The sequence below is a fragment of the Oncorhynchus gorbuscha genome, linkage group LG05 (genome assembly GCF_021184085.1).
Source record: "Oncorhynchus gorbuscha isolate QuinsamMale2020 ecotype Even-year linkage group LG05, OgorEven_v1.0, whole genome shotgun sequence".
Taxonomy (NCBI): Eukaryota; Metazoa; Chordata; class Actinopteri; order Salmoniformes; family Salmonidae; genus Oncorhynchus; species Oncorhynchus gorbuscha.
In genome coordinates, this window is record NC_060177.1 from 13906976 (window position 1) to 13920912 (window position 13937).

General features: G+C 42.8%; 1 protein-coding gene across 3 annotated transcripts; it reads right to left on the bottom strand.

Moving 5' to 3' along the window:
• Positions 1–7412: 7412 nt before the first annotated feature.
• On the bottom strand, positions 7413–12696 carry LOC124035013 (iroquois-class homeodomain protein IRX-6-like). Of its 3 annotated transcripts, none has more exons than XM_046348406.1 (7): positions 12052–12696; positions 10916–11129; positions 10500–10609; positions 9920–10215; positions 8903–9637; positions 8598–8700; positions 7413–8161 (listed from the first exon to the last, which is right to left on the bottom strand). In XM_046348406.1, the coding sequence occupies exons 1-7, from the start codon at positions 12063–12065 to the stop codon at positions 8119–8121; spliced, it is 1515 nt and encodes a 504-aa protein (XP_046204362.1). In that variant the 5' UTR covers positions 12066–12696; the 3' UTR covers positions 7413–8118. The 3 variants fall into 3 exon arrangements, with proteins under 3 accessions (XP_046204362.1, XP_046204360.1, XP_046204361.1); XM_046348404.1 differs by having other exon boundaries at positions 7433–8161; positions 10916–11179; XM_046348405.1 differs by having other exon boundaries at positions 7433–8161; positions 8589–8700; positions 10916–11179.
• Positions 12697–13937: the final 1241 nt, after the last annotated feature.

Sequence of the window (13937 nt, forward strand, 5' to 3'; positions counted from 1 at the left end):
AGATGCCCAACTCAGAGAGGGTGGAGAGGAGGATCTGATGGTTCACAGTATCGAAGGCAGCCGATAGATCTAGAAGGATGAGAGCAGAGGAGAGAGAGTTAGCTTTAGCAGTACGGAGCGCCTCCGTGATACAGAGGAGAGCAGTCTCAGTTGAATGACTAGTCTTGAAACCTGACTGATTTGGATCAAGAAGGTCATTCAGAGAGAGATAGCGGGAGAGCTGGCCAAGGACGGCACGTTCAAGAGTTTTGGAGAGAAAAGAAAGAAGGGATACTGGTCTGTAATTGTTGACATCGGAGGGATCGAGTGTAGGTTTTTTCAGAAGGAGTGCAACTCTCGCTCTCTTGAAGACGGAAGGGACGTAGCCAGCGGTCAGGGATGAGTTGATGAGCGAGGTGAGGTAATGGAGAAGGTCTCCGGAAATGGTCTGGAGAAGAGGGGAGGGGATAGGGTCAAGCGGGCAGGTTGTTGGGCGGCCGGCCGTCACAAGACGCGAGATTTCATCTGGAGAGAGAGGGGAGAAAGAGGTCAGAGCACAGGGTAGGGCAGTGTGAGCAGAACCAGCTGTGTCGTTTGACTTAGCAAACGAGGATCGGATGTCGTCGACCTTCTTTTCAAAATGGTTGACGAAGTCGTCTGCAGAGAGGGAGGGGGGGGGGATTCAGGAGGGAGGAGAAGGTGGCAAAGAGCTTCCTAGGGTTAGAGGCAGATGCTTGGAATTTAGCGTGGTAGAAAGTGGCTTTAGCAGCTGAGGCAGAGGAGGAAAATGTAGAGAGGAGGGAGTGAAAGGACGCCAGGTCCGCAGGGAGGCGAGTTTTCCTCCATTTCCGCTCGGCTGCCCGGAGCCCTGTTCTGTGAGCTCGCAATGAGTCATCGAGCCACGGAGCGGGAGGGGAGGACCGAGCCGGCCTGGAGGATAGGGGACATAGAGAGTCAAAGGATGGAGGAGAGGGAGGAGAGGAGGGTTGAGGAGGCAGAATCAGGAGATAGGTTGGAGAAGGTTTGAGCGGAGGGAAGAGATGATAGGATGGAAGAGGAGAGAGTAGCGGGGGAGAGAGAGCGAAGGTTGGGACGGCGCGATACCATCCGAGTAGGGGCAGTGTGGGAGGTGTTGGATGAGAGCGAGAGGGAAAAGGATACAAGGTAGTGGTCGGAGACTTGGAGGGGAGTTGCAATGAGGTTAGTGGAAGAACAGCATCTAGTAAAGATGAGGTCGAGCGTATTGCCTGCCTTGTGAGTAGGGGGGGAAGGTGAGAGGGTGAGGTCAAAAGAGGAGAGTAGTGGAAAGAAGGAGGCAGAGAGGAATGAGTCAAAGGTAGACGTGGGGAGTTTAAAGTCGCCCTGAACTGTGAGAGGTGAGCCGTCCTCAGGAAAGGAGCTTATCAAGGCATCAAGCTCATTGATGAACTCTCCGAGGGAACCTGGAGGGCGATAAATGATAAGGATGTTAAGCTTGAAAGGGCTGGTAACTGTGACAGCATGGAATTCAAAGGAGGCGATAGACAGATGGGTAAGGGGAGAAAGAGAGAATGACCACTTGGGAGAGATGAGGATCCCGGTGCCACCACCTTGCTGACCAGAAGCTCTCGGGGTGTGCGAGAACACGTGGGCGGACGAAGAGAGAGCAGTAGGAGTAGCAGTGTTGTCTGTGGTGATCCATGTTTCCGTTAGTGCCAAGAAGTCGAGGGACTGGAGGGAGGCATAGGCTGAGATGAACTCTGCCTTGTTGACCGCAGATCGGCAGTTCCAGAGGCTACCGGAGACCTGGAACTCCACGTGGGTCGTGCGTGCTGGGACCACAAGATTAGGGTGGCCGCGGCCATGCGGTGTGGAGCGTTTGTATGGTCTGTGCAGAGAGGAGAGAACAGGGATAAACAGACACATAGTTGACAGGCTACAGAAGAGGCTACGCTAATGCAAAGGAGATTGGAATGACAAGTGGACTACACGTCTCGAATGTTCAGAAAGTTAAGCTACGTAGCAAGAATCTTATTGACTAAAATGATTAAAATGATACAGTACTGCTGAAGTAGGCTAGCTGGCAGTGGGTGCGTTGTTGACACTACACTAATCAAGTCGTTCCGTTGAGTGTAATAGTTTCTGCAGTGCTGCTATTCGGGGGCTAGCTGGCTAGCTAGTAGTGTTGTTTACGTTACGTTGCGTTAAAAGAACGACAATAGCTGGCTAGCTAACCTAGAAAATCGCTCTAGACTACACAATTATCTTTGATACAAAGACGGCTATGTAGCTAGCTATGTAGCTAGCTACGATCAAACAAATCAAACCGTTGTACTGTAATGAAATGAAAGGAAAATGTGATACTACCTGTGAATGCGACCGGGTTGTTGAGTTCTATTCAGTAGACGTTGGCTAGCGTTGGCTAGCTGTTGGCTAGCTAGCAGAGTCTCCTACGTTAAGGATGACAAATAGCTGGCTAGCTAACCTCGGTAAATTAAGATAATCACTCTAAGACTACACACTCTAAACCTAAACAACACAATTATCTTGGAACGAAGATACGAAGACAGCAAAGACAGCTATGTAGCTAGCTAACACTACACTAATCAAGTCGTTCAGTTGAGTGTAATAGTTTATCCAGTGCAGCTAATCAGTGGACGTTAGCTAGCTGGCTAGTGAAGACTACGTTAGGACGGCGAAATACGATAATTACGCAATTATCTTTGATACAAAGACGGCTATGTAGCTAGCTGAGAAGAAATTGCTAAGATTAGACAAATCAAACCGTTGTGCTATCATGAAATATAATGAAATGTAATGAAAAAGTTATACTACCTACCTGCGGGAGCGAAGTGCCGATGCGACCACTCGCTCCAAACCGGAAGCACACACCATGATGTGCCTTTTACTGAGGAGGTCTATCATCTGGCGACTATCATAAAGGCCTGATTGGGGGAGTGATGCAGAGATGGTTGTCCTTCGGGAAGGTTCTCTCATCTCTGGTGCTCTGTCAGAGTGACCATTGGTTTCTTAGTCACTTCCCTGACCAAGGCCCTTCTCCCGCGATTGCTCAGTTTGGCCGGGCAGCCAGCTCATCATTAAGAATGATGGAGGCCACTGCGTTCCTGAGGATTTTCAATGCTGCAGAAATGTTTGTTATATTTCCCCAGATCTGTGCCTCGACACAATCCTGTCTCGGAGCTCTACGGACAATTCCTTTGACCGCATGGCTTGGTTTTTGCTCTGACATGCACTGTCAACTGTGGGACCTTATGTGGACAGGTGTGTGCCTTTCCAAATCATGTAAATGTAAGTCGCTCTGGATAAGAGCGTCTGCTAAATGACTTAAATGTAAATGTAAATGTATGTCCAAGCAATTGAACTCACCACAGGTGGACTCCATCAGCATAGGGTCTGAGTACTTAATTGAAAAAGGTATTAACTGTCTTGTGTTTTGCATGAATTTGCAAACATTTCAAAAACCTGTCTTCACTTTGTTATTATGGGGTATTGTGTGCAGATTGCTGAGGATAAAAAAAAATCTGTTTTAGAATAAGGCTGTAACTTAACAAAATGTGGAAAAGGTCAAGGGGTCTGAATACCTTCCAAATGCACTGCATATACAGACATGTGTAGGCGGCTTTAACATACCCTGTCCCGTGGAGTAAATTGTGCCAAGAGGCCACTTTTATGGAACAAGATGTGTTTTCACAACTGTAATTTTTACTTGAATTCTGATTATTTCCAGGGATACACAACATCCTGCAATATATGTAAATATATTGGTTAGAAATTATACTATATTTCCCTTGACAGAGTGATGCTGAATGTAGAAGATGGCTCAACTTAGTCCACTCTCCCCTGTAATCACATTTTAAAAGGCTATATTGAAAAAGCAAAAAAAAATCTATAATGAATCCAAATTCTATTGTCCTTTGCATTCATATTTGTTCTTTTTCATTGGCCAGCTAAGACTTGAAAAGACTGAAGCCAATGTCCAAAAGGCCATTGGCCTAGAAAAGGCCTTCAGTAGGAGAAAGCTTGACAGCAGGAGGTTAGACTGACTGCACACTTGTGGATAAATCAAGTGTTTTATCTAATCTGGTCACCAAGTGAGGCCTGCGCTCTACATGCACCACGTATAGCCTGCCCTGCATCTCTCGTGACACTGCAGGATGTCTCTCACTCATACAGCGTTTCCCAAACTCGGTCCTGGTGACCCCAAGGTGTGCACACTTTTTTTTATTTTCCCAGCACTACACAGATGATTCAAATAATCAACTCCTCATCCAGCTTTGATGACTTGAACCAGCAGTGTAGTGCCAGGGAAAAAAACAAAAGCTGCACCCCTTGTGGTCCCCAGGACCGAGTTTGTGAAACGCTGCTCTAATAAGAGATGCTTGAGGCATTAAGTGATGATTTCTCATAATATCAGAGCCGAAGATAAGACGCCCATTTTGTAAAAACTATTTAAGTTTTCTTGTTTACTCTGAATCTTGTTTTTCATTTTTTTCCCTTTATCATTAGAGATCAGGCGACCCAAAATCTGTTTTGGATTATGGAAGAGGCCTAGGCTACAACTAACCCCTCCCCAAATGAAAAAGTAATCCGGAGGGTGGGAGGAACAAGTGTATTATGAGATGTATATTAAAGCGATTTAGAAGTGCATATAGGCTACCTAAGGAACTTATTGTTTTTACATACAACATTGTTTACGAGGACATATATTTCATTTGAATAAATATGTCTACTCAAAGATTAAAGATGTTGCACAAACATCCCTCTCATATTCGCCTAATATTCACATCCGAAATCAAATAATATTTTGCTTGAGCTATTTGGGGAATTTGTTTTGCATTGGCCTCACTGTGGCCTAAATGAGGCTTGTTGTGGTTTCAGGTTGGATTCTGACAAAATAAAAGAACACGAAATGTATGTTTTTCACAAATAATTTGTAAGTCGCTCTGGATAAGAGCGTCTGCTAAATGACTTAAATGTAAATGTAAATGTACATACACATCTTTTTTGAGGGGGAGCAATGCGTGTGAAGCCTCAGCAATCTGAGGCCTCTAGTCGTTCTGGGTTAGCAGCGTGTAAACAATTTGTAAAACTGACTAATTGATCTATTAGCTGCAGAAGAGAAGACAGACGCTGGATGAGTCGAGTCCACGCCATTATCCATGCTTTGCTTTCCCCCAGGTATACCGGTAATCCCATTGCCCATGCATCATTACCTTCAATAATGTTTGGCAGCTTTTCTTTACAACAGCGTTTTAATTAACTTTCCGCAATATATTTAATACATAGCTTATCCTCGGTGAGACGCGTGTCAATGTGATAAGTAATAGAGGTATTATTAAACGAGACAGTATTGTTTTAATGACCTCGATCATATAGCCTAAAGCCTGTTTTTGTTAAGGTCTGTCTATTTTTTTTTTTTTAACTAGGCAAGTCAGTTAAGAACACATTCTTATTTTCAATAACGGTCTATTCAGGGGGCAGATCGACAGATTTGTACCTTGTCAGCTCGGGGAATTGAACTTGCAACCTTACTAGTCCAGAGCTCTAACCACTAGGCTACCCTGCCGCCCGTTAGAATCTATAACGGAGAAAAATCACACTTAATAGGCATAGTAGTCCTAGCAGAGAGCTGTCATCCATGACGCTCACGAGACATGACGCAATATTATTTTGCCAGCACAATGAATTTGCAAACCCATTTTTTTTCATTAAACATTAATACCGGGATCTTTAAATTTGTGTCCATGTTATTCGCCCATCATGCCCAGGCTCAGATTTTTTAAATCAAAACAGTATTCAGAATATGATTCCCCAAGATTATATTTAGAGAGATTTGCCGAAACATATCTCGCCTGGCTGTATGGACAGATTGCATTGAGTTGGTGATCTGGATGGATAATCTGAAATCACGGTCGTTTGACCTTTAATAAAAGAAAACCACGTATCTGAACTGTCAGCAGATGTTCATCACGCACCTTCATTCTATCTGGCCTCGTGGGCAAAAAGTCCCTTTACTTTCTTCTGAAGGGAAGGTTGTCTATATGAAGAGATGGAATTAGATTAATCAATTATTGTCCTGATTAGTGTGGCAAAGTAGGCCCATTTGATGACACATATTAGATTTTATAAAAGTGTTTTTTAAAGAGTTGATCAAAATGTGTGTCTTCTGTTTATCTATAAGTTACAGAGGAGGTTTTATGTTATTTAAAATGCTCAGTCATAGTCGATCAACAGAAAGAAACATATCAACATTGTTATTACGCAGGCCTCTATGTAGGCCTATTTTGTTATGTGTGGACAACACAATAGGTCTAGGCCTACCTGCATGTTTATAATTTGATTACTAAATTACTAAATGCTACATCCATTGTAAAGACCCTACCAGCTTAATTCATAAGAGACTGCGTGGAGACGATTGGAATTAAAGATCTCTAAATATTAGGTTATTATTGTCATCATAATTCCTCATCAAGATATTTCCTAGGGAATTACGCTGAACCCTGTTACATTGAAGTCACACCATTGCATGCATTACTGAGGGGTCCCCCATCCTCATCCATAGGCCGGGCCTACAACGTTGACCACAGCTCCTTTCAATAGACCTAATACGATACCTAATACTCCTATTACAAGCTCTAATCCTCCAAATCCGACCTGCAATAACGTTGATCTTTTGGTGGCTTAATTTGCATGCCTCTAAACTGTGGGTCATTCGCAGCAGGTCACACCGTTATTTTGGTTTGTGAAGTAGCATTTCTTTTGGTCCTCTGATAATAAAGTCTGCACAATATCCATCTCAGGCTAGGCCCACATTTCTGCATTGCATTTGAGTGTTTTCAACACATTTTGTTTATAGGTTTTAAAAGTTTTCTACTGTGGAGTGAGCAATATGCTATGCGATATTACATGTCATCCCCATAATCATGTAAAATATAAACTACGAACTTTCTTATAATTTTCTGAAAATAACTTACTTCAAAGTTCAAGTTGAAAGGAATAAGAAACCAGTGCTTTCGTGTTAGTAGTTTTACGCATGATGACCAATTGCTTAGTTTCACAGGCCTAATACTTCCTCATGTGTTGTATCAGTCAGTTATGAATGAAAATGGTCAGGCAAAAACAGTAGAACCAAAGTCTAAGCCACACAAACCATGTGAATGTTCCCTTATGGGTTTGATACTACAAATGACCTTTTAATTAACACAAGTAAATTATTGCAGCGGCTCCCTACACAGCGGACAAAGCAGCATTCATCCCGTATTCCTGCCTCGTTGCTTGTCTGAACAGTAACAAAGTGTTTGATGCCAGAACTGATTAGATAATTACATTGGAGAGATTATGTCCCCTTTCTTCCTGGCCTTGTAACGTTCATTCACGTTCTCTACTGATTTATACTGATTTATGACCTTACCAACAATGTTCCAGTATTATTCTCCACGTTAAGAAGATGAACTTTGATCTAGTGCAAACGTCTCAAAGGTTTTAATTGGCCGATTAAACCAATGTTAATGTTCTGGAAATAATATTTACACAAAAACGAGGAGTTCTTGAAAAAATTCATTCTTATAAAATATTTCATGAATGGCAAGAACAGAATAAGCTCACAATTATCTTTGAGATGAACACAACACAATCAACAAATTCTCCAGGTCGACACACACACAATAGACAATCCCGATCCCAACTCAATAAATCCCACTCATTTAGCGAACAGAAAGACCTACAACAAGCTAAGTATTTCTCCGTTAAATCAGGTAAAAATAGCACATAACCACAGTTGAAACAATACATACATGTAACAAAATATGTAAATGACACATAGGAAATAAATACATGAACAGTTGAGGAATCAAATAATAAATACACAAATAAATAAATAACATTGCTACACTACGATTGCCCTTTGCATACATCATGAATTGACCGCCAGTTCCCATGCCGTTGCATTTCAAATTCTTGCATAAAGTCATCGTCAACACCATAAAAACAACGTTGTGCAAAATGATGGCAGCTTCCACAGTTTGGACAGGGCTCATCGAGCTTTGACTGCGGAGCGCCGCAGTTCCCAGGTGTAAGGTAGGAAGGATGTCCGGTGCTCGTCGTCATCCCAAGTCTTTATAGTGCATAGCCTAAGACCGGCTAAATAAAAGTCCCACTGTGTAACGACTGCGTGTCCATCAACCTAAGGGGAAGAGAGAGGAAAAGAAAAGCTCGTTATTTATTGATATCCATTAGAATATCAAGCCTCCTAAAGGAACATACCTTCTAATATAAAGCCATTAGTCAAATGTAGAAGTATGTGCTTAACTATAGACTGACATATGTCTTCAGGTAATCCAATAATATATTCACTTTATAGACAAGATCACATGTAATACCATCAACCTGTGTTAGTATAGAAAAGTTACAGTAAAACTGGTGTGATCCAAATGATTGGATTAGCAGATGATGGTTAGGTTGAATGATGTACAAGGTGTGTGTGTGTGTGTGTGTGTGTGTGTGTGTGTGTGTGTGTGTGTGTGTGTGTGTGTGTGTGTGTGTGTGTGTGTGTGTGTGTGTGTGTGTGTGTGTGTGTGTGTGTGTGTGTGTGTGTGTGTGTGAAGGCTCACCTTCCTCACCTCTTCATAACAGGTCTGAAGGCAGTGACCTTGTCATCCTGCAGGGTCACACATGTGTCACTGAGTTCCGAGGGCTCTGTCTCTGCCTTCCCACTGGAGAATCCTAGACAACAACAGAAACCACACTGTAAGAAACTCGCTGCAGCCAGGTCATTGTATAGCGTTTATTTGTCAATATTATTTTTGATAGTAGTGAAATAAATGTGCATTTCTGAAACACATTTCAATATTGTATAACTTGACACGGGTAATATCACAATTACAGTCGTTCAAAATTGAACACAGGTGTCACAACACGTACATACCTTCGATAGTGGAGTACTGGCATGAGTCTGAAAGCGCAGGATAGGAGGAACAGTGCAGTTGGAGGGCCTTGTGGTTGTAGCTGCCTACACTATAGACCTTAGATTGCAAAAAGGGGCCCTCCTGGAAAGGGTTCTCAGCATTGGATATGTTGGTAGGATCCTGGAGGCCCCTGAGGGGCCCACACTGTCTGGTACCAGTCACTGGTAGCCTGGTCCCCTGAAGATGGCAGTCTCCCAGCATGCTCCCTGTCTGGAGCTCTGGGGCCCCGTGGTGAGCAGAGCCCAGGATGACCCCTGTGGCCGCTGTACGCGCCAGAGACCAGATCCTCGGTTTGTCCCGGTCCGACACCTCAAAGTGTGACAGGGACACAGTGTGAGTGCCCGTGGGGATGGTGGTGGTGGTGGAGGGGGGCTTGGACGTCACCAGTGGATCAAGGAAGTCCGAGGGCATGGTGGGTAGAGAGGGCAGGGTGGGTAGGCTCTTGATACCACATGGGAATGAGTGGTGAAAGCTGTTGGGAAAGGAGAGGGAGAGCTCTGAGCTGCAGTCTCTCTTTGGAGGGCCTCCAGGGCCAACACCACCACCGGACATGGCCCTGTGGAGGTCCTGCTGTTCCTCAGGGCCCCTGGGTGCCATCTTCTCACAGTCACTGTCCAGCTTGTCACAGTCCTCGTCCTCCATGTCCTCCAGGTCACTCAGATGAAGGTCTTTCTCATCTTTACACTCACTGGAATCTGAATGATGAAATATACAGGAATATTACTGGTGATATTAGGAGTAGAAGCAGTATAATTTTCACTGGAATCTGAATGGTCAAATACACACAACATGATATGTGGAATAGTAGTTATATTCAGGAGCAGAAGCTGTCATTTTGATCAATTCACATTTTTTTTGTTATTGTAGGTGATGTGGATTAGTTTAAGAGGAAGCAAGCTGCTGTAAATCTTTGTACAAAACTCTAAGATGTTTAAAAAAAATGCTTTACTAGACAGAAGAGGGAAGTGGATGTGTACCTTTGGTGACACAATCTTGGTCACTTTTATCCTGGTCGTCCTTCCTGTCGTCCCCAGCCTTATTCTTTGGTGACCAGGTCATCTTGTTCTCCTTCTTTAGCCTCCTCCTGGCGTTGGCGAACCAGGTGGAAACTTGGGTGAGCGTCATTTTGGTGATGATGGCCAGCATGATCTTCTCGCCCTTGGTGGGGTAGGGGTTTTTCCTGTGCTCGTACAGCCATGTCTTCAGGGTACTGGTGGTCTCACGTGTGGCATTCTTCCTCCTGGCTGACCCATTAAAGTCCATAGTCCCATACCTGGTAGTAATAGCAGACAACACATTAGCCATTAGCAACGTTAGCATATAAACTCATAAACTATTCACCCAGACCCATGGCACTCCTGGAGTGTTGTCTGAAATATAGACTATACAGCTCTGCTCTATCTAGCAGTATAGAGCTGCATAGATTGTGACTTTTGCTCTGGAGGTGTGAGATTCCTTGAATGTAAGTTATTACTCGTGAATGACAGGGCTTTATCACACTAACAAGGAATAGCTGAGCTGATGCACTACCTATAAGGAATGTGTGGGGTTCCGTACCTGTCATATTGGTACTGGCCCAGTGAGTGGTCATAAGGATAGTAGGTGGCAGGTTGAGTTATGCCAGAATGCAGAGTGCCTGTGCCATCCTTCATTTCATACTGTGGATTCTGAAACAAGAAAACAACTTTATGAAGCACTTACGTAACTTTATTTGTTTCTAAATATTGGAAACAAAGTTGATGTAAATTTTGTGCTACTTTACTCCCTTCCAAATTGAAACATTATAGGCTACTGGTAGCCTAAATATGAGTATTTTTAAAACTGCAAAGTCTATTCGACCCATCTATCAGGTAGGCAGGCTACTCAACGTAATTTCAATACCGAAATAATTCGAGAGTAATTTTGATCAACATCCATCTTGATCGATCGCATCCCAGCCACCCCCATCCACTATTAGATTAAACGGGATGTACCAGAGATGAGTAGATAGCAGCGGAGGGCTCGGCGCTGTAGGGGAAGTAGCTGGCATAGTTCTGGCTGGCGGCAGCCGCGGCAGCGTAGGGCGAGCTATACATCCCTAGTGCCGCGTTGAGCTCCGTCCGTGTGCTGGCCAGGAGCCGGTTCTCGTAGGAAGGGCAGCAGAAGGTAGCAGGAGTCTGGGTACCGCTCGTCCCGTCAGAGACCGACCTGGAAATCGAATCGCAGCAAGTCGTACTGGGGTTTGCCGACACGAAAAACTGCATGAAGAGAATTGTGGAGGATAGACATGTCATTCGTGTTTGACGCATGAGCTCTTGTTATCTTCATATCTAGAATATATTTTGATATGGTTTTGAGATACAGGACAATTCAGGTAAGATGGAGACTAGATATAAACGCGTGCTGTGTGTGTCTGCCTAATTTGATTAACAGTTTTAGAATAGCATTTGACATCATATCCAGGTGAAATCATAAGGTACCATTTTGGAAATCATGTTTTTCAGTTCATTTAGCTTTTTAATTTGATAGAAAAGGACTTCCCAAAGTATTCATTCACTGCCTGACTAAGCTATTGTAGGCTACTGACATTGGATGAAAACAAAGGATCTAAAACTTTTAATACTCTTATAGGAAAATAACTTATTTCTAGTTGAATGAAAGTTTTGAGAACTTTTATTGCATACCTTTGTCCAGTTGTCCCCAAACAAATATATTTAAATTATACATCCGTATGGCTACTTCACGTTTTATAAATAATAGTAATTGTCAATATCAAATTCAGAGATCTCTGAATGAAAGAGAAAGTTGGGAAGGTTCACTGTTAACTTCAGAGCGCAATTAGGCTACACAACGGAGCTATAGCGTAGTAATAAACACAGGTCTTTTGTCAGATCAAAACAACACGTGAGTACATTCATAATTCAATTAAATTGGACCTGTGTTTATGTCTGTCGATATGTTGATTAAACAAAAGCGTCACTTGAAAATAGCTGTCAATATTCTGAAAGCAACCATTTAGTGCTGCATCTAGATTATAGAGTGAGCTGTTCAAATTAAAATGATGCTCGTTTGTTTACATATTTGTCACTTTGAAATTGAGAGAGAAAAAAGCATGTCGATATTGTCTTACCTGTGAAGTTGCATTATAAGGATATCCAAACTGAGAGAAAGACATAGCTGCTTCTTTTGTTAACATCAGGAATATTCTTCACCCTTGATCGATTGTAACCAATTCTACTTCAAATCCACCTTCTTACACACATTTCCACGCACGGCCTCTCGCTCAATAATAGATGATTGCACTTAGGAGGGAGAGTTGAGGCTGGTTCCAACAGCTGCAGATAGTTTTATATATGAATAATCCCCCGAAGGAAATGATAAGAAAATGAAATTACGCGTCATTAAGTACAAAAAATGTTGTTGTATTAGCTGAAGAAGGCTTAAAGGATAACGTAAGACTTGCAAGATATGGACTCTGCTTGTGCTATTATTTGTGCCTCTATAGTTCTTTAGCATTCACCCATGCAAGGGTTTCAGTGTGACGTCATTGTAATCCCGGAACGACAGGACAGCAAGGATAGAATAATGTCTTTGTCAATCACATCTAACATCGCGTTTTCTTAAGGTGTTCTGTGCTCCCCGTGTCGCCTCGGCTTTGTGCAGTGGTCTTCTTCACTTGCTTCACTGATAAGAGTATAAAGGAAAGGGGTTGTTCTGGTACAGTTGTGGAACTGTCAGATAGATCAAGGCTCTTGATGCGTATCATGTCCAATTATAAAATAATACCAACTGAAATGACCACCGAGCATATTTTGTTATTACTATGCATAGAATAATACATATTTATTTGCACAATATTTGAACTGAAAGCCTTCAGTTGTGTTTTCCTTCATTTGGGATATCTGATTATTTGCTATTTCTTATCAGCATCTTCATCATAAAATAATCATTTTAGTTAGTTAGTCTCATGTGCTCACTTGAACAATAATAATAATACATATTTATCCAAACAAAAAAATAATAATTTGAAGACACTATACCTCACTCACTCACTGTGTCTTTGTTACATTGGGATTTGCGGATGATGAATATTTAAAAGTGAAAACAGTTAACACCAGTGGATGGTCGTGGATTTAACGCGTTTTTACGACCTCTGTGCGCCTCTATATGTCCGGTCAGAGGTGTAAGACCGACTTAATGACGATGATGTTCCCATCTTTCTCTATTAGAGAGAGAGGAGAGAGGAGGGGGAGTGAATCAGGAGGAGAGGATCGGTCCCAGTAGGAGCGGATGGAAAGGCTTTGGCAGGTCAATAGACGAGTGATTGATGCGTGCCTGGAGACCTACGTGACCATTACGCGTAATGCGTAATTGCATCAATTAACAAATGGATACATGCCCTTGTTTAACCAGCAAGTTACACAGTTAACTGAGTCTGAAATGGCACAATATGCCCTATATAGTGCACTACTTTTGACCAGGGCCAATAGGACTCTGGCCAAAAGTAGTGCACTATATCAAGAACAGGGTGGGACGCAATTTACAGTGAAACAATGCCTTTGAGGTAAAACCCGAGAGCTGTGTGGAAAAAACGACGTGGAAACCCCTGCGCTCTCAACTCTAATTAAATACCAGTGGAAAGGGGGCAACGAGATTGCATTTTAATTGAATGATGCTCAGTTGAAAGTTGTGGAAGAAATATAGCTCCCTCGCTGAGAGTAAAATGATAAACAATTGTAAGGTCTATTAGAATAAGGAAGTTCATGACTTTCTCTCTCTCTTTCGCTCTCCTTCTCACACTCTTTCTCTCTCTTTCGCCCTCCTTCTCACTCTTTCTCTCTTTCTCTCTCCTTCTCACACTCTTTCTCTCTAACTTTCGATCTCCTTCTCACACTCTTTCTCTCTCTCTTTCTCTCTCCTTCTCACACTCTTTCTCTCTAACTTTCGCTCTCATTCTCACACTCGCAATTCGCAATTAGATGTAATTATCACAAGCATTTACGCACGAGCGTAACA